At 47.6% G+C, this 25285-nt stretch overlaps 1 protein-coding gene across 1 annotated transcript in view; it reads right to left on the reverse strand.

The window, feature by feature from the left end:
- The window catches only part of VPS53 (VPS53 subunit of GARP complex), a 338297-nt gene that overhangs the window by 80405 nt on the left and 232607 nt on the right, over positions 1–25285 (reverse strand). The window contains exon 18 of the mRNA XM_075336305.1: positions 2284–2432. Within this exon, the coding sequence (XP_075192420.1) occupies positions 2284–2432 (149 nt within the window). The remainder of the gene's footprint in view (positions 1–2283; positions 2433–25285) is intronic.

Consider the following 25285-nt stretch of genomic DNA (forward strand, 5'->3'; position numbering starts at 1 on the left):
GGCGATATTTATGCAAGAAAAAGACATAAATAAAATATACCATCAACAAAAGGCTTCTAAACAAGTCGTTAAAGGGAACCAATCACCAGGATTTTCGTATATAAGCTAAAGCCATTGCTATACTGGCACTACCAGGCGGATTATCTACATACCATTAATGGTCAGCTCGGATGTTTAGGCTTTTAAATCCAAGAAAGTAAAGTTTAAAAAAAAAAAATCGGCAGCTGCTTGAGTGGCAGTTGCAATGGAGCAGATAATATATTCATAGTTAGCCCCTCCCTTTGTTAGAATTAGCATAAGTATTATACTAACGATTCACTTTGTTGCAGGACCTGTGTGAGGTCATACCCATGTGACCTGGTATCCAGCTTTGTTGGCTGAGGCCCCGCCCCTTCTGGTCACATGGGTATGACCTCACCACAGGTCCTGCTAGACAGTGAATCATTTGTATAATACTTATGCTAATTCTAATAGGGGGAGGGGATAGCTATGAATATATTATCTGATCCTCAGCTGCTGCCACTCAACAAGTAGCTAATTTTATAAACTTTACTTTTTTGGATTTCAAAACCTAAACATCCGAGCTGCCCCCTACAGGTATGTATAGAATCAGCCTGATGATAAGCTTTAGCTTATATACGAAAATACTGGTGATTGGTTCCCTTTAAATAGGCAAATTGGTAAACATCATCCATATGTCTAAAGGACACTGACATGTGACATCTGAGTTGTGCCCTAAGTAGACGTGGACAAATACGGTTTTCTCCACTTGCCTTGGACCTACTTTGAACAGCGCAGTTGATCAGTGATTGACTGCAGATTACACATAATGCTACTATAGGATGTTAATACCAATGGAAGAGAAGGAAACTGATTTCAGCAATGACCATGAAGAAGCATCAACGGTCTTACAGGAGGTATCATTTTTTTTCTTATATTTCTCACCTCCTTGTCCTGTAGTGGACGATCCTTTTAAGACTGATTTATAAATAAAATATTAAGGGCAATAGTTGATCCAACTGTATACTTTTAGAAAAGAGCATTGGAGTGAAAAAAAATGTTGAATGGTGAAGGCGGAGATGGCTTGGGCTTATACTGATGAATGATGCAGCTGTTTGTGGAGGCACAGTGTATGTGAGCAGGAGGTTCCTGTTCGCACACAGGAGGGATATTGCACAAGCACGGTACCTGAATACTTCTACAGTTCAGACAGAGGTGCAGATGGTGCCTTAACTCCTTAAAGTGAATGTCAATCTTTGAAAAGCTATTTTTTTTAATCAAAAAATGTTACAAATTGCATTCATATTATTTTATGGTATTAGTAGTAAAAACGATTAGCTAGTAAAGCAGCCGCCAAGCATATATTTGCAGTTTCTCATTAATTTTACATCTTTAATACCCCACTGTGCTTACAGCTTAGGATGTAATTGCATTATGCATTAGAGTAAAAGCCAATGATTTTACGCACTTCGCATACTCGGAAGCCACCCATAGAGACACTTTGAAGATTATATGAGGGAACTATATATATATATTATATATACTTTATATATATATATATATATCTATATACCGCTCTCTCTCATATATATATATATATATATATATATATATATATAAATATATATATATATATATATATATATATATATATATATATATATATATATATATATATATATATATATATATATATATATATATAAAATATAAATTCCTCATATATTGGCAAAATAAGGCACCTGCAGATGTCATCAGAAATCCATTGGCTGCTGCTTATCGTGACCTGTATTTTTTCAATGTTAATGAGATGTAGGTTATTGCAAAACGCATGAGGAGAGCATGACAGCTTAAGTCAGCAGCGGTTAAACCAATCTTGGGCAGTACTGCGAGGAAACCAGCAACATAATACTGTTCAATATTATTCTAAAGCACACTGCCAGGAAAATCAAATTGTATCTAAAAAACAAAAACAAATGGAGAAAAACTGAAACCCTTAATTTGTATTTCTAGCAAAGAAAGCATTTACATATATTTAAAATACCAAATTGGTATGCTTGGCACAATTCTTGATCCACTTATTTTATCCATTGATGTCGTGTTCTGAAGGGCCGGCCTCAGACTTAACTACAGATTTCCCGCTATGGCAATAAAACCATAAAAACCACAGAGAAGTTGTTTCTAGCAATTCTGCTAGAAAGAAAATAACTTGGATGTAGTAATCTACCAAGCAATAAATAATGGCTGCATTCATCAAGGTCAATCAAACCGTTAGTAACGTACTTGGCAAACTTGATGCAGAACTGAGTGAAGTATTTTCGGGTAGAAGCCAAGTTATCTCGAATAATGGGGACGTTCTGCTTGACATGGAGGATTATTGAAGTAACATAGGGACTTTGATCACCAACATGTTCCACATTCTGCCACTGCATCTGTACAAAATAGCACAAAATATAGGATCAAAAATAGCAAATATACAATGCAAACTTCAGGAAATGTAGCGATAATTTAATATAAAAAATTCTATATTAATCAACACAATTCTACAGAGAAAAGGAGGTAATCAATGAATGATTTTAGTTAGAGGTACATTTATTGGTACCATTTCATTACAGTGCAATTCAAAAGTTTGGACACACCTGTTCATGCAATGGTTTTTCTTATTCTTATCGGAATGTGCACATTGTAGACTTCGCAAAAAGGCAGCAAAACCATGAAGGAACAAATATTGAAACAGTCAATAAAGAAACAGTAAAATAAACCAGAGTATGTATGAAACCTTAGCCCATTCAAAGTACCCCCATTTTACTCTGATGACAGCTTTATACACTTTTGGCGTTATGAAGCTGTTTAAGAGAATGCCAAAGGTGTGTAAAGCTGTCATCAGAGTAAAAGGGGGTACTGAGGGGACTAAAGTTTCATACATACTCTGGTTTATGTCACTTAGGAAAGCAGCCAAGTGTTCAGCACCTCTAGGAACTCCTTCAAGTCCGACACTGCTGGAAACTGCACCGACTGCGAGTATAGGTTTTTTTTATTTTTATAGGGGTGCAGAAGGAGAATGAAAGGAGGTTGTCCAAGTAGTGGACAACCCCTTTAACTATGGGATTGCTCTGGAGCTTTGGATACAATTTTATGTGGAGCTAATTGATGTCTGATCATTATTTATGAGAACTGGTAACTGATGAACTTCTCCTCTGCAACTAAAATAATTCTTGGTATCCTTTCCTTGGATGGTCCATGTGAGAACCAGTTACATCATAGTGATTGATGATTTTCATGACTGCACTTGAGGTTACTTTCAAGGTTCTAATACTTTTCCAGATTGAGCAGCTTGCTTTAAAGGAATGATGGACTACTCCTTCCCTTTTCTTAGTTGAGTTGTTCTTTCCATATTCTGGCAACAGTTAGAACAGTTGTGGAATGGGGCTCAGCACTGTATGGAACAGTGTACCAGAGAAATACATCAATGTGATGGCCGCAAACACTTTCTAAAGAGCTGTGATTCCACAAATGAAGCTTTGCAGAGCCAAGCCATTCCAGGTGTCTAGAAGATGAAGCTGCCCTAAAATATTATTATTTATTATTTATATTATAAAATATGCCAAGGGTATGTAAAGTTGTCATCAAAGTAAAAGGGAGGGTACTTTGCTTTGTTTCACATATGATTCTTTACTCTATGTTTACATATGTGCCATTTTGTGGTTTTGCTGCCTTCAGTCTGAATCTATGATCTCCATATTACAATAGAGACAAAAAAAATGATTCCATGAACAGGTATGGCAAACTTTAACCAGTACTGTACATTAATGTGATCAGTGAAAGCGCCCTTTGATTTTAATAGTATTTCAATTTGTGGTAACATTAAAATTATTGAAATAAAAACTTTTAAAGAAAGCGAATTCTAGCTCCAGTTTACAAAATACTCAGATATCCTAGCTTCTTAGATTTTTTTTTTTTACAAAAATTATGCATTCTGATATGTTGACAATATTATTTTTTTTTTTTTATAAAAAGAAATATATTTATTGTATCAGTTTTTCATATAAATAAAAATAAATCGAAATTAAGAAAACACTTTCCCGAATTAGGAAACATAAGGCCCACATTTATCAAAAATGGAAACATTGGCTCCAAATCTTTAGTGTAGTGTAGCCGCCTCAAGGCTACTACTCCATATTTCTCAATTGTTGTACCCTAATGACAAAATTTGGCGCAATTCCCCAGAGCAATTTTTAGGAATTGTAGTATACTTTGCAATGTTAAATAAGAGTGAGAGAGCAGTGGGCTAAATAGTATCTGTTAATGATACATTTTTGCGCAAAATTATTACTTTTTTCAAAAGTGTTGCACAAATTGCAAGTTTTTAATGTTAATTAGCCGGATTCCTAATACTAGAAAAGACAACTAGACTAATGTGTGAAGTGTTATAATTTAGTGTAGCATTCAGTCGCAAATTGAGACTTTTTATGCATGTCTAAATGGTTGTAATATAAATTTATGTGTTCCATGTCTTTCTTAACCCTAGAACGCACAACCTTAGAAATCAACCATAGAAAACAAGTAACCTAGCAGGCCTGCGAGGCCCCAGGTATGGGTTCTAGGGTTAAAAGATAGCTATTACTTGTGTAAAATCAGTATGATGATGTTCAGACTTTCCCAAGGGACCTATTTATTTCACACTATGTTTACTTGGCACTTCGTGCAATGATCTTCTGCGTCACATTGGAACTTTTGTCCTCCCAGTGAGGACATCTCTTTTTATGGATATTTACCAGAGAGAGATGGCTTATTACTAGATGTGGACGAATAGTTAAATATTTGGGTTCGGATTAGTTCTACCGAATACCCAGCACTATTCCAGAATTCATAACGAATAAAAAATTAATCCACATCAATGGGGAACCCGAGCATTTTTCTTGAAGATTTCCCAGAAAAATGTTCAGGTTCCCCCTTCACTTGCATTAGGTACGTTATTTGTGACGAATACTGGAATAGAACCCGGCATTCAGATAGCATACTCCGAACCCAAATATTTCACTATTTGCACATTTCTACTTATTATATCATTTATAGATCTTTCTGGTTGGCAATATATTGAGGTATCCAACCAGGTATTGGTGGATACTACTTCAAGTAGTGACTGTTCAAGTAGGGAAAGGTGACATTTACGAACAAGTTTAAAATGCCAACCTCCACAGTAAGGTAGGGAATAAACTGTGCAAAGGGATTGTGCAAGTGAAGACGTACACCTACCTGTTCACTCACCGATACTATCCTATAAAGTACCATATTAACCAAAAGGGTATAACACATCATCAGTCATATAGTTTGTTCCATACTTGGGCTAGTTCCATTCTGTATCCATCTCTCAAGCCATAATCTGTAGGGGCGTTTTTTCATGATTTTCAAAGAAAAACAAACATGTCCGTAACATTTCTGAAATATTCGCTTCTGCTGCTACTGTAAAAAAAATGTAGCCAAAATCCCAGAAAGCGGTTTTACAATCTCTGTGCTTTAGTTTTTTGGGTTTCTCTTGCAGACTAATATTGGGGTTTGTTTTCTAATTTAAATAAAGTGTGTTTTTAAGAGGTTGTAGTGAACTATCTAAAATTTGCATGTTTTAATTTTTAATGTAAAAAATACATATATAATTGTACGTCACAATGAAATTTTACAATTTTGAAGAAATTACTAAAAAAAAATTTATAATAAATGTCATAAAACATTGATAAATTTGGCTTCGGGATTTGTAAGAAATAAATACTTAGCTCTAACAGAGAGCAGCGATACAATAAGACGTGTTTGCAGGTAACAGTGAAGATTCCTTGTAAATTTGCAGCTACGTTTCAGCAAATCGGGTTGGGGAATTTGTGAGAATTAACCCCTTAATGACTGCCCAATATGCTTTAAAATGGTGGCTGTTAAGGGGTCTTGCTCTTTACTGCAGTGTTAAAATGGCAGTAATGAATAAGTGGAGTGCGCTCTTCCACCCAAGGCGAAATTCCCACAATGACAGCTATATATGACAGCTGACACCTGCAGGCATTGGCCCCGACTGGTTTTGGAATCGATTAGGCCCAAATAACCCTTCAATTACTGCTGTAAATCGTGACAGTGGTAACTAAAAGGTTAAAAGGGGTTAAAAAAATAGCAGTTTTTAAAATGGTATCACTTTTGGGGAGTTTCCACTATATAGGCCCCTCAAAATCCATTTAAATCTGAATGGGTCCCTGAAGAAACAGTCTTTATAAATTTGTTGAAAAAATTAAATGTTGCTACTAAACTTTAACTTCTAACATCATAACAAAAGAAAATGTTTAAAAAATGATGCAGATGTTAAGAAGAAATCTAGGAAGTGTTATTTATTGATATTTTATACAGCATGACTAACTGGTTTAAGAGTACCGTATAAGAACTGAAATTTTTAAAAATTGTGATTTTTTTTCATTTTTGCTAAAATTCCAATATTTTTACAAATAAATGGGGGAAGTAAAAAAGGAGATAAATTTACCAATACCATAAAATACAATGTGTCGTGGAAAAATATTCTCTGAATCACTGGGATTCGTTGAAGCGTTCCAGAGTTATTACTACATAAAGTGACACTGGTCATATTTCTAAAATTTGGCCTGGTCATTAAGGTCAAAATTAGCTCAGTAACCACAGAGTTAATGGTATTCTCAATGCTAGAAATACAGCCAGATGCCTATCCATCATGTAATACCATAAGAGAAGTGGCTGATTGTCTTCAAATTTATTTTGCAACTACCCCAAACATACAGCCACTGTCATCAAGGAGAACATGTAGTACTGGGAGTGATGAGATGGTCCCAACAGATACCTGATCTCAACATCGATTCTTCCTGGTATTCCACGATGGATATGTGCGAGCTTACAGCCATAGAATATCTGTGGTATTTTTCGCTTTATAAGACGCACTTCTCCTCCCAAAAATTTGGGAGGAAAATGGGGGGTGCATCTTATATAGTGGTACCTGGGGAGGGTCCTGTCTGAGGCGATCGGGCGGCCGGGTGCCTGTGGCTGCATGCAAGCGGCCGGGTACCTGTGCTTGCGTGCGGTGGCAGCCGGGTATCCGTGGCTGTGTGCGGGCGGCAGCCAGGTGCTGTGTGGGGTCGGCAGCCGGGTACCTGTGCTTGCGTGCAGTGGCAGCCAGGTACCCATGGCTGTATGCGGGCGGCAGCCGGGAGCTGTGTGCGGGCGGCAGCCGCCCTCACACAGGCACCCGGCTGCTGCCCTCACACAGGCACCCAGGTGCCGCCCGCACACAGCCACGGGTACCCGGCTGCCACCGCACGCAAGCACAGGTACCCGGCCGCTTGCATGCAGGGTGAGCGGGCAGCCTGCTGGCTGCCACTCTGTGCATGCTGGGCGGGCGGCTGTGCAGCAAGTTACCAGTTGTCCGCGGTCCCACTTTCAAATGATGGCGCCGGTGGAGCTCTTGGATGAGAGCTCCATCTGCGCACGCACTGCTCCGGGAGTCAGCGCGTGCGCAGATGGAGCCCTTGGATGAGAGCTCCATCTGCGCATGCGTCGCTCCGGGCGCCATTACTTGAAACGGGACCGCGGACACACTGCCACCACTGAGCAGTCCCCGCCGCTGCCACCAATGAGCAGTCGCCGCCGCTGCCACCACTGAACCGGGACCGCGGACACTCACTGCACCGGCCTGCTGCACGGCTCACCCGCCGCCGCTGCTGCCGCCACCACGGACCCCACGGCTCCTGCCACCACAGACACCACCGCGCCTGCAACCACGGACGCCACGGCACCTGCAACCACGGACCCCGCTGCCACTGACCCGCCGTGCCTCCTGTGACCCCGCTTCACCACCACTGCTGCCCCCCTCCGGTAAGAGAACACCAGAGTATAAGACGGACCCCGTTTTTCTTTTTTTTACCTTTTTTTATGTCTAAATTTGGGGTGCGTCTTATAATCCGGTGCGTCTTATAAAGCTAAAAATACGGTAATTCTCCAAGATGTTTGGAACAACCATCCTGCTTATTTCCTTCAAAAACTGTGTTCAAGTGTTCCTAGAAAAATTCATGCTTTGATGCAGCTTTAAAGACAAAGAATGGTCACACCAAATATTGATCTGATTTAGATTTTGCTTTTGTTCACTCACTTTGCATTTTATTAATTGATAAAAAAAAAACAAAACCTCTATTTTTAACGCATTTGTACTTTGCACCACGTTTCCACACCTGCCTAATACTTTTGCACAGTATATAAACACATTACAAATGGTAGTTCCCTTTTATTTATTTTCTCAAGAAAATTAATTTTCAAAATTTCCAAATGCCCTATTAGGACATGTACTACTGAAAAAAAAAAAAAAAGAAAAAAATTATATATACTGTATACACTGAACAGCACTCCAAGACTAAAGGGTGCTTTACACCCTGCGACATCGCTAACTATATATTGTCGGGGTCACGTCGTTAGTGACGGAAATCCGGCGCCGTCAGCGACATCGCAGCGTGTGACACCAAGGAGCGACGATCAACGATCGCAAAAGCGTCAAAAATCGTTAATCGTTGACACGTCGCTCCTTTTCATAATATCGTTTGTGGTGCATGCCGCTGGTTTTTCGTCGTTCTTGCGGCGTCACACACCGTTATGTGTGATGCCACAGGAGCGACGAACATCTCCTTACCTGCGTCCACCGGCAATGAGGAAGGAAGAAGGTGGGCGGCATGTTCCGGGCGCTCATCTCCGCCCCTCCTCTGCTATTGGGCGGCCGCTTAGTGACGCCGCAGTAAAGTCGCTATGACGCCGAACGCACCTCCCCCTTGAAGGAGGGATTGTTCGGCGGTCACAGTGATGTCGCTGAAAAGGTGCATGTGACGCTGCCGTAGCGATAATGTTCGCTACGGCAGCGATCACCAAATGTCGCACGAACGACGGGGACGGGTGCTATCGTGCACGCTATCGCTAGCGATGTCGCAGCGTGTAAAGCACCCTTAAAACAAGTGGGAACAGGTACAAGCTGAAACAATTAGTCAGTATAACAAAAAAATGAAGGCATGTAGACATCATGGAATGAGAACTCCAGTAGGTAACACTACATTTTTCCTGTAGCAGCCACAGTAGAGGAAATGAATAACGGTCAGCAGATTCACCAAGCAATAAAATCAGATCACTGAAACATTTCTGGAGGTGAGCAGGGCTGAACTTAGTTAATAAAAAGAGTCATCATTTCTTTATTTTTTTCTACAAGAGCAGGTATTACAAGTCTGCTGTCACCTAAAGGACATGTCCATAATAAACAAGTATCTACCAAACCCTGTATTGATTCACTGTGAATAGAGAAGGATCTGCCCAGAACTCAGTCTGTATATGTCCTTTAGGCCTGTTTCACACTTCAGTGAAAAACACAGAAGCTTAAACACTGTTAAAAACGCATATGTCCCTCTGTGTTCCGTGATTCACGGCAAATGTGGGTTGTCTATGTGCAATCCGTTATCTCTGCTCCGTGATTGCACATGGAAATAAACTCACCTGTCCCTGCTGTCCATGGTGCTGAAGAGTCCCGCGATGCAGCATCCTGCCACCACTGTCTGACCTCTGCAGATACTTCCGGGTCAGCTGTGCCTGCATAAATGAATATGCATGACAGTAATTGGCCAGGCAGGAAGCTGCAGAGAGCAGAGGCCGGAGACAGCGTCACTGGAGACTGGTGAGTTTAAAATGCTTTTTATTTTCAATGTCCGTGTTTTTCTGGTACGTGTTTCACGGACCATACCATAGTGTTGTCCGTGGGACATCAGTGATGCCAGAAAAAAATGGATAGGTCTCCTTGCGGAGCACACGGACACGTGAGTACACTGCATGGAGACACGGTCATTGAAAAATCACTGATATGTGTGCAGACCCACTGATTTTAATGGGTCTGCGTATGTCTGTGATTTTGGTACGTATAAAAACTAGCACATATGTACCAGAATCACTGACGTGTGAAAGAGGCCTTATTATCAGTACAAATAGGGGCAACATTGAAAGGAGAACCCTAGCAGGGATATGGACTGCATCGGTCTGTGTATTTACCACTTTTTCTAAAATATATGTTAAATACATAGAGCGATTTACATGCTTTGATGAAACCCTATAGCCATGCCAGTAAATAATCTCAGGTCTCTGCAGCACAAAGGGATTATTTGTAGTATCTATGATTACAACACAGCTATTTATGTCACTTTCCTTTCCCATGTTATAATCCCAAAACATTTTTCCATTTTTTTTTACTATCGAAAGTGGTTGGAAAATAGCTGTGAACTGAGATTTTAGTTTATCATTATTCTTCTAACTTAGAGAAGCAACAGCATGAAAATCCATTAAGGGAAAACTAAACTCCGCTGTGGCTGTTTTGCCCCTGTCAGAATAAATTCTCTCATCAGGCTTTAAACGTTTTCCCCCTTGTGTTTTCCTTGGGCACAGTCCAGGTAGTTTTCAACTGCTTCCATCCAACATACATAATAATAAAAAGTTAGCATCTGCAATTGCTACCTGCTGACTGCAATTTGTCTGCACACAGGTGCCTGCCTGCTCGGACTGATACTGGGGACTAATGATCTCAAAAGGAAGCCCATACAAGGGGAATGATGATATCAAATTGTCTTGTTGTCTTCTATTGGAGCCATTATTCCTGCAATACAATTCATTTACCATTTCCCTGTAAAACCGTTTACACAAGCTGTAATCCAAGAAAAAACAAGGAATGCTGCAGTTTAGGTAATTAAAAGTGCATAACTTAAAAGTAACATACCGTATTTTTCGGACTATAAGGCGCACCGGATTATAAGGCGCATTAGCAATGAGAGCCTGCTTAGGCGCCTAGGTTCATATATAAGGCGCACCGGATTATAAGCCGCAGCGCATTAAGTTCATGACAGCTGCGAACAGGCCAGGGTGCAATCCGGAGTTCAGGTGAGAGCACCGGAGATCAGCCCGGGATGTCTGCAGCTGTCATGAACTGAACCGCAAACGCAGGGGAATCGATCACTCGGCGCTCACGGTTCAGTTCAGGCTGAGCTCCGGAGTGCAATGCAGGTACCTGAATCCAGACCTGGCATTACTGGAGATTCCTCCGGTAGCCACTCCGACGCTGCTCTTATGTACAGCATTCTAACATGCTGTATATAAGAGGGCAGGCCGCACTGTAGAACATAAAAAACACTTTACTCACCTAAACCAGTCGCTCCGGTGCTGGTTGGCCAGATGGGCGGCACTGTTCTCCGGGTCCGGCACCTCCTCTTTCGGCCATCTTGCTCCTCTGTCTTCTGAAGCCTGTGTGCATGACGCGTCCACGTCATACACACTCGCCGGCACTGAGGTCCTGCGCAGGCGCACTTTGATCTGCCCTGCTCAGGGCAGATCAAATTACAATATTGTAGTGCGCCTGCGCAGGACCTCACTGCCGGCGAGTGTGTATGACGTGGATGCGTCATGCACACAGGCTTCAGAAGACAGAGGAGCAAGATGGCCGAAAGAGAAGGTGCCGGTCCCGGAGAACAGCGCCGCCCATCTGGTCAACCATCACCGGAGTGACCGGTTTAGGTGAGTAAGCATGCCTATTAATAGGAGGCATAATGCTCGCTTGTATTCATATACAAGGCGCACTGGAATAAAAGGCGCACTTTCAATTTCTGAGAAAATCATAGGCTTTTATGTGCGCCTTATAGTCCGAAAAATACGGTAAAAGAAAATATTTTGGCTAAGGCTACACAGGGACATGTAGGTTGGGGGGAACACATTCTGACACTGCATATCATGATTTCCTATGGTATTGCATTGATACAGTTGTAAACGTTTCCAAATGTGTTACATTTTCTGTTGCTGGTTGTAAGTCGCATGCTACTCACTTGCCATAGACTTTAAAGGGGTTGTCCGATACCTAAAGTAACCTTTATAAATATCTAGTTTTAACCCCCAACTATATTTGTAAATTGCTTTTTTTTTTTTTTTTTTTTTTATAAAAAATGCCCTACACTTCTCTGTATTCTGCTATTCCCCATATTTCCTTTTTTGTTCTTCATTTTTCTGTGATGTTTTGTTTGAGAGGAGTCATCATCAGGAGCATATAACTGAATAGGATAACTGAAGTGAGCACTAATATATATATTATGAGTGCAAGCCAAAAAATTACATACTATATACGAATAAGGCTGCACATCAAACCTAGATAATAGTATAATGCCTCAAGCATATGGACAAATATTGGAATATACAATGAAAAATGCTACTTGCTAATTTGAACATGTGAATAATGAATTGCATACCTGCCATGAATATTAGGAAAAAGGAGATATTTAGCAATCGCATTGATCAATGTAACTGAGCCCCAAGGCCTCGTCAAGGCATATCTCTATATTGGGGTCCCTAGCTCTGTGACCCTAACTGTGTGTCATCTCATTGCAATTAAAAACTGCTATGAGTGGAGAGGGGTAACTAAGGACTTTCTTATATAGGAGATGGAAAAAACATGGCCGAAAGGGGCGGAGCTGTGTTCACATTCAGAAAAAAAACTACATATAACTGAATAGGATAACTGAAGTGAGCACTAATATATATATTATGAGTGCAAGCCAAAAAATTACATACTATATACGAATAAGGCTGCACATCAAACCTAGATAATAGTATAATGCCTCAAGCATATGGACAAATATTGGAATATACAATGAAAAATGCTACTTGCTAATTTGAACATGTGAATAATGAATTGCATACCTGCCATGAATATTAGGAAAAAGGAGATATTTAGCAATCGCATTGATCAATGTAACTGAGCCCCAAGGCCTCGTCAAGGCATATCTCTATATTGGGGTCCCTAGCTCTGTGACCCTAACTGTGTGTCATCTCATTGCAATTAAAAACTGCTATGGGTGGAGAGGGGTAACTAAGGACTTTCTTATATAGGAGATGGAAAAAACATGGCCGAAAGGGGCGGAGCTGTGTTCACATTCAGAAAAAAAACTACATATAACTGACACACAGTTAGGGTCACAGAGCTAGGGACCCCAATATAGAGATATTGTGAGGTAAATCCGGAGATATGACGATAAATCATGACATTCAAGTCATGTCAGGAAGCCCTCTCCTGGTGTCACTACCCCCTTCCCTTCACACAACTGGTTTAGCAACAAATCCATGGCCATGTCCTGTGATATGGAAATTAGGTGGCTTTAGGACAATGGACACAGGATGACTCCCTGCCGTCACCCTGTAGTAGGAGCTGCTAGCTAGTTAGCAAGGCTATGGAAATAGCCAGACAGAACGACTCCAGTAAAAAATGGTTCATATCTCGCAAGCCATATTTCCGATAAATATGGCAACCATAAAAATGGTGTCTCCGCATGTGGACGATGCCGGCACCCCCTTTTTATGGGAACAGGACATTGGGAAATGCCCCAGGCGTGATATCAGCCAATGGGGAACTGGCAGACAGGTCATGAGTCCCCTCGTTCTGTAGCTAAATTCATAACTGTCACAATGAGAGCATTGGCGTCTGCCTACGACGCTCCCAGGCAAAGTTATAGCCAAAATCCCCTTTGCTGGATAATTCTGATCCATGCAGGGGGAGTGGCAGTGCTTCCCTGTGAGGTCACTAAGGTAGGAGGGGACCTGGATCTGCCCAGGTTGATAACCCTACTTCGGCCATTTTCCAGCGTTCTTCTGCTCGGGGGCCTGGTTGGGAAAGACCTGTGAGGAAGAATCCTAGAAACCTGGTCTACAGCGCCCCCCTGTGGCCAGACACACAAGGTAACTGATGTAATTGTATACCTGTTGTAACCCATGCTTTATCTGTAACTGTACTCTGACATATGTATATTCTGTAGATTCCCTATTGTATATATTGTAGTTTCTAGTGTGCCTTAGGCGATTAAATTATATAATTAATCTTGGGCTGTTCTGTTATCTCGATCTTGAATCCCACGTCTGTGTGTTCGGCTAATAGTTACCGTGAAGCGGTTGGTGGCAGCGAGTTGTGCCAAGGATTATTGTGGGGAGGCCAGTGAGATTCGGGAAGATATTATATATTCCGCCCGCGGAGGTCGGGGGAATATATACCTTACTCTCACCGGGGACCCTTCAATAATCGGCATAAGTAGTATAGCGGCCTCCTTGCTTATTGTCGGGCAATTCCATAATTGGCCTGACTATAAGAGGGGCGCTAGAGAGCGCGTCACGTGCTCTGTCTGTCGGTCGGGAGGTATAAAGTAGGGGTGACCCCCCCACTTGTTACCCCCCGATTGTGACGTACTGGTAGCCAGCGCGGGGGATTTCTGAGTGACCCCCCCGGTGGTTCGTGACATATTGGTGGCAAGCGGTGGGATCGAGATAATAGTGTGTGTGAGTGTGAGACCCATACTCCCAGACACTAAAGACTGCCTGCAGCAGCTGTGGCTGCTGGGGTCTTCAGACTAGCTCAACACTAGAGTGTCAGAGTGCAGATACTGTAAGGTGTGTGGAGGCATCAGGTGTCAGTTCTGTGTCAGTGACCAAAAGTCTGCAAGAATGGCTGATGGCACCAGGAGCAGAGCTATGCAACTGGCCAATGCTAAGGCAGGAGCCGAAGAGAGGGAGGACGGTGCTGTGGACAGCAATGAGGAGGTTGCCCACGAGTCCTCCAGGAGCTCGACGCCAGAAAACAGCTCTGCAGAGGACATTGCACAACCGGGCACTGCTGGACAAGATGAGGAGCAGCTCGCCCAAGGGTCCTCAACGAGCCAGACGCCAGCCCTCCGCTCTGCAATGGACAGTGAAGCACCAGGCTCCGCAGCGGGCCGCAGATCACCACGTGCCATTCCACCGAGCCTGGGAGGCTCGGATAGCCTTCTTCAAATGGCTATGGCCCTACGCCAGGCTGGAGACCGGGAGGGCTACAAGGAACTCATGGCCGAGCGTGAGCGGCAAGCAGCGCGTGAAGAGCGCCAGGCAGAGCGTAACTACCAGCTGCAGCTAGCTCAGCTCCGGCCCTCATCAGCCACCCGTGACCTTCCAGACACCAAACTTCCAAAGGTCCGTGTTGAGGACTTCCCAGTGCTGGAGAAGGATGGAGACTTGGACTCTTTCTTGACTGCTTTTGAACGGACTTGCTTGCAGCATCATCTGAACAAGGACCAGTGGGCCAAATACCTGACCCCCCGTTTAAGGGGTAAGGCCCTGGATATCCTTGGGGACTTGCCTGCTGAGGCGGATCAGGGCTACGACACCATCAAGCGGGCCCTGATCCAACAGTACAACCTCACTCCAGAGTCCTACCGCAAGAAGTTCCGGAGCCTACAGAAGGGACCAAAGGACTCCTGGGCTGACCACCGGCGGGCACTTGCCCGAGCTGCCGACCACTGGACCCAAGGCCTGCAGCTTTCCACCGGACCGGAGATCCTGGACTTGTTCATCACGGAGCAACTCTTGTGGAACTGCCCTGAGGATCTCCGCCAGTTCATCCGAGACCAGAAGCCAAAGGGGTCCACGGCTACAGCTGCCCTGGCCGATGACTACACCAACAATCGGGCTCCGGAAGCCAGGAGAGCAGCCACCAGCAGCACCTGGAGAGGGGGTAAGATGAATTCTGCGACTGCCCCACCTGCCCCTAGACTGCAGGGGGTGTCCCCCTCAACTCCCCTCTCCAGGCCCGTGGCAGAACCAAGACGGTGCCACCAGTGCAACCTACCTGGACACTTCAAGGCCATGTGCCCTCAGCGTCCCAAGGCCCCGGCTCCGTCCCCGTCCCAAGGGCCGCCCAAGGTGTATTGTGTGGGTGGGGGTGGTGGTAGGTCCCTGGACAGCTTCCAACCTGTCACCGTCGGCCGGTCTGTGACCATGGGACTGCGAGACAGCGCCTCGGAGGTGACTCTGGTGCGGCCTGAGATGGTGTCCCCCCAAGACTTGATCCCTGGAAAAACCCTCGCTGTCTCCGGGATTGGAGGCATTGACCCGGCGCTGCCTGTTGCTGACATTTATGTGGACTGGGGCGCAGGGCGAGGGGTGAGGGAGGTGGGGGTAACTGATCGGATCCCTGCAAACGTGCTACTTGGGACAGATTTGGGGCAAATAACCTCCCAGTTTGGCCCCGCCCCAAAGGCTGAACCTTCAGCCCGTACTAACATGCCTCCGGACAATGTTAATGTGTTATCTATGAATGATGTAAGGGAGGAGGGAGTGAACTCTGATATTTCTGCTTGCACAGACACCATAGACACACACGCAGCTGCAGCTGTGACAGGGGAGGGGGTCAGAGAAAGGTGTGACAATGCCTCTACAAGTAACCAGCCTGTGAGCTGGGATCTGCTGCCCTCTGCAGGGATAAGCAGAGAGCAGGGTGCTGCAGGGGGAGGACCAGTGTGTGGGGTGGGGGCTACCACAGCAAATGTGGGGTCCCCAGAGATTTCACAGCGGGGTTCTGTTGCTGCAGGGGGGGAACAGGCAGGTGAGATTGGGGCCGGTCCAGGAGCGGAAGTGCTCCCAGGTAAGATCTCGGGGCATGGTTCCCCCACAACCGGGGTGTCAGGAAGCCAGGTAGGTCTGCCTGAACCGGCGACTTGGTCAGGAACGGAGGAGGAGCAGGCACGACCCACGGTCGCAGCGGCTGTGGCCGCTGTCACCCGCAGTGGGAGTGCTGGGAGCCAAGGGGCCTCCCGGAGGTCCGATAGCTCTTCCCCTTCTGACCAAGTGGCAGCCGAGTCAGGTGGAGGCCAGGACACAGGTCCCGGGGTACTGACTGAAGATGTGACAGTCTCGTCGATTCTGGCCACATCTAGTCAGGGGTTTCAGGCAGCGTTAGAAGCTGACGACAGCCTGAAAGCTCTTAAGGAGCAGGCGGCACAGCCTCCCTCGGACTCGGACCCGGAGCGAGTGGTCTGGGACCAAGGACGGCTGTACCGGGCCACGGTCCAGCAGGGTTCACCGGAGGCGTGGCCCAGGGACCGACAGTTGGTGGTACCCTATCCGTTCCGGACGGAGTTGTTGCGGATCGCACATGAGATTCCGATGGCCGGACACCTAGGGATCGCTAAGACCAAGGCCAGGTTAAACCAGCATTTCTACTGGCCAAAAATGGGGGCCGATGTGGCTGCCTACTGCCGTTCGTGTGAAACCTGTCAGAGAGTGGGGAAGGCGGGGCCACACCCCAAAGCCCCACTAGTATCTCTGCCAATCATCGATGAGCCTTTCAGGAGGGTGGCTGTGGATCTGGTCGGCCCGCTGGCCATCCCCAGCAGCTCCGGGAAACGCTTCATACTGACGGTAGTGGACTATGCCACCCGGTACCCAGAAGCAGTGGCCTTGTCGTCCATTCGGGCTGACAAGGTGGCCACCGCATTGCTGGAGATTTTCTCCCGAGTGGGTTTTCCCCAGGAAATGCTCACTGACCGGGGGACCCAATTCATGTCCCAGCTGATGGAGGCCCTCTGTAAGCAAGTCCAGGTGCGACATCTGGTGGCCAGCCCGTACCATCCACAGACTAATGGCCTGTGCGAGCGGTTCAATGGCACCTTAAAGCAGATGCTTAAGATGTTGGTCGACTCCCATGGGCGTGACTGGGAGCGGTATCTCCCACACCTGTTATTTGCTTACCGGGAGGTTCCACAGGCCTCAACGGGATTCTCACCGTTTGAGCTCCTGTACGGGCGACGTGTGCGGGGCCCCCTGGCTCTGGTGAAAGAGGCTTGGGAAGGGGATTTGGCCACCCCTGGAGTGTCGGTTATCGAGTATGTCATGCGCTTCCGGGACAAAATGCAGGCCTTGACGCAACTGGTACACGACAATATGGCTCAAGCCCAGGCCGATCAGAAGCGTTGGTACGACCAGAACGCTTGTGAGAGGACCTACCAAGTGGGTCAAGAGGTGTGGGTACTGGTCCCCGTACCACAGGACAAGCTTCAGGCAGCCTGGGAAGGCCCATACCTCGTGTACCAGCAGCTCAACCCTGTGACGTACCTGGTCACCCTGGACCCTGCCCGTGGAAGGCGGAAGCCCTTCCATGTGAACATGATGAAGGCACATCATGAGCGGGAGGCATGTGCACTCCCTGTGTGCAACCTGCCCGAGGAGGGAGAAGCGGAAACCCTCTTGGATATGCTAGCCCAGGTTAGGGCAGGCGGATCCATTGAGGATGTAGAGGTTGGCCACCAGCTCTTGGAGGACCAACGGTCCCAGCTGTGGGCCACCCTACACCCCTTCCGGGGGTTGTTTACCAACCAGCCCGGAAGGACTGACTTGGCTGTCCATCACGTGGACACTGGGGATCATCCCCCGATCCGGCGTTCAGCATATCGGGTCTCCCTGGAGGTGCAGCAACACATGCGCCAGGAGATTGACGAGATGCTGAACCTGGGGGTGATCCAGGCATCCAACAGCGCTTGGGCCTCGCCTGTAGTCCTCGTCCCTAAGAAGGACCGAACCACTCGGTTCTGCGTGGACTACAGGGGGCCCAATGCGGTCACGGTCGCCGATGCGTACCCAATGCCACGCATCGATGACCTGCTCGATCAGTTGGCCGGGGCTCAGTACCTGACCATCATGGATCTGAGCCGGGGATATTGGCAGATCCCCCTGACTCGCAAGGCCAGGGAACGCTCTGCCTTTATTACCCCATTTGGACTGTACGAGTCCACGGTGATGCCATTCGGGATGAGGAATGCCCCTGCCACTTTCCAGCGGATGGTCAACACCCTGCTCAAGGGACTTGAAGGGTACGCGGCCGCGTACCTGGATGACATTGCCGTCTTCAGTCCCACCTGGGAGGACCACCTAGAGCATCTAGCACAGGTGCTCAGGCGGATCCACCGGGCAGGTTTGACCATCAAGCCGGGAAAGTGTCAGCTGGCCATGAGCGAGGTCCAGTACCTCGGTCACCGGGTAGGTGGGGGAACGCTGAAGCCCGAGCCTGAGAAAGTGGAGGCCATCGCATCCTGGCCCACCCCCAGGACCAAGAAGCAGGTGATGTCCTTCTTGGGGACCGCTGGGTACTATAGGAGGTTTGTTCCATGCTATAGTAGCCTGGCAAAGCCCTTGACGGACCTCACCAAGAAGAAGCTGCCCTCTGCAGTCGATTGGACAATGGACTGCGAGACAGCCTTCCGGGCCCTAAAGGACGCCCTGTCCAGCCCGCCCGTGCTACAGGCAGCCGACTTCACGCGGCCGTTTGTAGTACAGACCGACGCCAGTGACTTCGGCCTCGGTGCGGTGCTCAGCCAGATGGACTCTGCGAGCCAAGAGCACCCAGTCTTGTACCTGAGCAGGAAGCTGTTACCAAGGGAAGTTGCCTATTCCACGATGGAGAAGGAGTGCCTGGCCATGTGTGGGCCCTGCAGCGTCTGCAACCCTATCTATACGGGCGCCACTTCATCGTGGAGACGGACCACAATCCCCTCAGCTGGTTGCACACCGTCTCTGGGACGAATGGGCGATTGTTGCGATGGAGCCTTGCGCTCCAGCAATACAACTTCACCATTCGCCACAAAAGGGGCCGTGACCACGGTAACGCAGACGGGCTGTCCCGACAAGGAGAGGTCGCGGACGGGCGCACGGGGGAACACCGGAGTGTGCTGCCCCCTAGCGCCCTCAAAAGGGGGGAGGTGTGAGGTAAATCCGGAGATATGACGATAAATCATGACATTCAAGTCATGTCAGGAAGCCCTCTCCTGGTGTCACTACCCCCTTCCCTTCACACAACTGGTTTAGCAACAAATCCATGGCCATGTCCTGTGATATGGAAATTAGGTGGCTTTAGGACAATGGACACAGGATGACTCCCTGCCGTCACCCTGTAGTAGGAGCTGCTAGCTAGTTAGCAAGGCTATGGAAATAGCCAGACAGAACGACTCCAGTAAAAAATGGTTCATATCTCGCAAGCCATATTTCCGATAAATATGGCAACCATAAAAATGGTGTCTCCGCATGTGGACGATGCCGGCACCCCCTTTTTATGGGAACAGGACATTGGGAAATGCCCCAGGCGTGATATCAGCCAATGGGGAACTGGCAGACAGGTCATGAGTCCCCTCGTTCTGTAGCTAAATTCATAACTGTCACAATGAGAGCATTGGCGTCTGCCTACGACGCTCCCAGGCAAAGTTATAGCCAAAATCCCCTTTGCTGGATAATTCTGATCCATGCAGGGGGAGTGGCAGTGCTTCCCTGTGAGGTCACTAAGGTAGGAGGGGACCTGGATCTGCCCAGGTTGATAACCCTACTTCGGCCATTTTCCAGCGTTCTTCTGCTCGGGGGCCTGGTTGGGAAAGACCTGTGAGGAAGAATCCTAGAAACCTGGTCTACAGCGCCCCCCTGTGGCCAGACACACAAGGTAACTGATGTAATTGTATACCTGTTGTAACCCATGCTTTATCTGTAACTGTACTCTGACATATGTATATTCTGTAGATTCCCTATTGTATATATTGTAGTTTCTAGTGTGCCTTAGGCGATTAAATTATATAATTAATCTTGGGCTGTTCTGTTATCTCGATCTTGAATCCCACGTCTGTGTGTTCGGCTAATAGTTACCGTGAAGCGGTTGGTGGCAGCGAGTTGTGCCAAGGATTATTGTGGGGAGGCCAGTGAGATTCGGGAAGATATTATATATTCCGCCCGCGGAGGTCGGGGGAATATATACCTTACTCTCACCGGGGACCCTTCAATAATCGGCATAAGTAGTATAGCGGCCTCCTTGCTTATTGTCGGGCAATTCCATAATTGGCCTGACTATAAGAGGGGCGCTAGAGAGCGCGTCACGTGCTCTGTCTGTCGGTCGGGAGGTATAAAGTAGGGGTGACCCCCCACTTGTTACCCCCCGATTGTGACGTACTGGTAGCCAGCGCGGGGGATTTCTGAGTGACCCCCCCGGTGGTTCGTGACAGATATGCCTTGACGAGGCCTTGGGGCTCAGTTACATTGATCAATGCGATTGCTAAATATCTCCTTTTTCCTAATATTCATGGCAGGTATGCAATTCATTATTCACATGTTCAAATTAGCAAGTAGCATTTTTCATTGTATATTCCAATATTTGTCCATATGCTTGAGGCATTATACTATTATCTAGGTTTGATGTGCAGCCTTATTCGTATATAGTATGTAATTTTTTGGCTTGCACTCATCTATATATATAATTGCCTTATTCTGTCTGTCTGTCTGTCATGCTCCAAAATTGTGTCACCGTGACATGTCCTTACGGTGACACAAAGCTGATTGGCCGCTGGGTTCGCCATGGCCCCGCCCCCCCACACGGATTGGCCTCTCGCCCCGGCTCTCTGCAGGCCCCGCCCCCCTCACGCAATGCACGCTCGCTCTGGCCCAACTGACACGGGGCTCCGATTCCCAGGTGAGTACACACACACACATCACATCACACTCACTCTCACTCTCACACACACCTCACACACACCTCACACATCACAGCATGCTGGGATATCGCTTGCTTCTACACCGGCTCCGTCAGGATCCCGGCAGCGCCAGACATAACCTTGCGATGCTGGGATCTTAACGGAGGCCGTGAAAGCTGGTAACCATTATACACATCGGGTAACTAAGGTCCCTTAGTTACCCGATGTGTATCATAGTTACCAGTGTACACCGGCTCACACTCACTCTCACACACACCTCACACACACATCACATCGCATCCACACATCAAGGTCCTGCAGCTGCGGAACATACATAACATAACAGCACACACACACACACACAAATCAGATCACACTCACACACACCTCACACATCACATCGCATCCAAATACTCACAACATCCTGGGATATCGCTTGCTTCTCGGCGGCGATACTGTGCTGTTGTGAGCTTCCAGGACCTGACGGAGGATCACATGGCCAGAAACATGTGATATCCCCGGATGTTGTATCAGCGCGTATGTGCGATTTCGTCAGTGTCTGTGTGTGTGAGTGTATGCGATCGGGTGTGTGTGAGTGTATGCGATCGGGTGTGTGTGAGTGGATGCGATCGGGTGTGTGTGAGTGGATGCGATCGGTTGTGTGTGAGTGGATGCGATCGGGTGTGTGTGAGTGGATGCGATCGGTTGTGTGGGTGAGTGGATGCGATCGGGTGTGGGTGAGTGTCGGCAGAGGAGCACGGCGTGCTGGAGGAGGCTGGGAGCAGAGAGGCTGATCTTGGGGAAGGCTGGGAGGGGGAGGCTGATGCTGAGGGAGGCTGGGACGAGGGAGGCTGGAAGGAGAGAGGCTGAGCAAACGTGCTCCATCCGCCATACTGCGCACTCCCCATCGTGCTGCATCCCCCATGCTGCGCACTCCCAAACGTGCTCTATCCGCCATGCTGCGCACTCCCCATCGTGCTCTATCCGCCATGCTGCACACTCCCAAAAGTGCTCCATCCGCCATGCTGCGCACTCCCAAACGTGCTCCATCCGCCATGCTGCGCACCCCCCATCATGCTCCATCCGCCATGCTGCGCACTCCCAAACGTGCTCCATCCGCCATGCTGCGCACTCCCAAACGTGCTCCATCCGCCATGCTGCGCACTCCCAAACGTGGTCCATCCGCCATGCTGCGCACTCCCAAACATGGTCCATCCGCCATGCTGCGCACTCCCAAACGTGCTCCATCCGCCATGCTGCGCACTCCCAAACGTGCTCCATCCGCCATACTGCGCACTCCCAAACGTGCTCCATCCGCCATACTGCGCACTCCCCATCGTGCACCATCCGGCATGCTGCGCACTCCCAAGCGGATGGAGCATGATGGGGGGTGCGCAGCATGGCGGATGGAGCACGTTTGGGAGTGCGCAGCATGGCGGATGGAGCACGTTTGGGAGTGCGCAGCATGACGGATGGAGCACGTTTGGGAGTGCGCAGCATGCCGGATGGTGCACGATGGGGAGTGCGCAGTATGGCGGATGGAGCATGTTTGGGAGTGCGCAGTATGGCGGATGGAGCACGTTTGGGAGTGCGCAGCATGGCGGATGGAGCACGTTTGGGAGTGCGCAGCATGGCGGATGGACCACGTTTGGGAGTGCGCAGCATGGCGGATGGAGCACGTTTGGGAGTGCGCAGCATGGCGGATGGAGCACGTTTGGGAGTGCGCAGCATGGCGGATGGAGCACGTTTGGGAGTGCGCAGCATGCCGGATGGTGCACGATGGGGAGTGCGCAGTATGGCGGATGGAGCACGTTTGGGAGTGCGCAGCATGGCGGATGGAGCACGTTTGGGAGTGCGCAGCATGGCGGATGGACCACGTTTGGGAGTGCGCAGCATGGCGGATGGAGCACGTTTGGGAGTGCGCAGCATGGCGGATGGAGCACGTTTGGGAGTGCGCAGCATGGCGGATGGAGCACGTTTGGGAGTGCGCAGCATGGCGGATGGAGCACGTTTGGGAGTGCGCAGCATGCCGGATGGTGCACGATGGGGAGTGCGCAGTATGGCGGATGGAGCACGTTTGGGAGTGCGCAGCATGGCGGATGGAGCACGTTTGGGAGTGCGCAGCATGGCGGATGGACCACGTTTGGGAGTGCGCAGCATGGCGGATGGAGCACGTTTGGGAGTGCGCAGCATGGCGGATGGAGCACGTTTGGGAGTGCGCAGCATGGCGGGTGGAGCACGTTTGGGAGTGCGCAGCATGGCGGATGGAGCATGATAGGGGGTGCGCAGCATGGCGGATGGAGCACATTTGGGAGTGCGCAGCATGGCGGATGGAGCACGTTTGGGAGTGTGCAGCATGGCGGATAGAGCACGATGGGGAGTGCGCAGCATGGCGGATGGAGCACGTTTGGGAGTGCGCAGCATGGGGGATGCAGCACGATGGGGAGTGCGCAGTATGGCGGATGGAGCACGTTTGGGAGTGCGCAGCATGGCGGATGGACCACGTTTGGGAGTGCGCAGCATGGCGGATGGAGCACGTTTGGGAGTGCGCAGCATGGGGGATGCAGCACGATGGGGGGTGCGCAGCATGGGGGATGGAGCACGATGAGAGGTGCACACCTCCCCCCAACACACACACACACGCGCACTGCACAACACACACACACTAGGAATCACAAACAACGCCCTACACAGACACCCACACACACAGACAACGCTGCACACACAAATATACGCACATACCGCACAACACACACATTGCTCAAAACATACCTCCCCCCAAAACACACCACACACACACAAACCGCACAACACACACACACACACAACGCTACAGACACACAGCGCTCCACAAACAACGCAACACACGCAACACACATACAACACCGCTCTCACCCACCGCGACACTCAGAACATGTACAGCGCCCTACACAAACACTTGGTAACTACACACAACAACATCTATATATATATATATATATATATATATATAACAAAAATCATACATGAACTACACAATACGTAAATTCTAGAATACCCGATGCGTAGAATCGGGCCACCTTCTAGTAATATATATATTAGTGCTCACTTCAGTTATCCTATTCAGTTATATGTAGTTTTTTTTCTGAATGTGAACACAGCTCCGCCCCTTTCGGCCATGTTTTTTCCATCTCCTATATAAGAAAGTCCTTAGTTACCCCTCTCCACCCATAGCAGTTTTTAATTGCAATGAGATGACACACAGTTAGGGTCACAGAGCTAGGGACCCCAATATAGAGATATGCCTTGACGAGGCCTTGGGGCTCAGTTACATTGATCAATGCGATTGCTAAATATCTCCTTTTTCCTAATATTCATGGCAGGTATGCAATTCATTATTCACATGTTCAAATTAGCAAGTAGCATTTTTCATTGTATATTCCAATATTTGTCCATATGCTTGAGGCATTATACTATTATCTAGGTTTGATGTGCAGCCTTATTCGTATATAGTATGTAATTTTTTGGCTTGCACTCATAATATATATATTAGTGCTCACTTCAGTTATCCTATTCAGTTATATGTAGTTTTTTTTCTGAATGTGAACACAGCTCCGCCCCTTTCGGCCATGTTTTTTCCATCTCCTATATAAGAAAGTCCTTAGTTACCCCTCTCCACCCATAGCAGTTTTTAATTGCAATGAGATGACACACAGTTAGGGTCACAGAGCTAGGGACCCCAATATAGAGATATGCCTTGACGAGGCCTTGGGGCTCAGTTACATTGATCAATGCGATTGCTAAATATCTCCTTTTTCCTAATATTCATGGCAGGTATGCAATTCATTATTCACATGTTCAAATTAGCAAGTAGCATTTTTCATTGTATATTCCAATATTTGTCCATATGCTTGAGGCATTATACTATTATCTAGGTTTGATGTGCAGCCTTATTCGTA

This window comes from Anomaloglossus baeobatrachus, chromosome 2 (assembly GCF_048569485.1).
Source record: "Anomaloglossus baeobatrachus isolate aAnoBae1 chromosome 2, aAnoBae1.hap1, whole genome shotgun sequence".
Lineage (NCBI taxonomy): Eukaryota > Metazoa > Chordata > Amphibia > Anura > Aromobatidae > Anomaloglossus > Anomaloglossus baeobatrachus.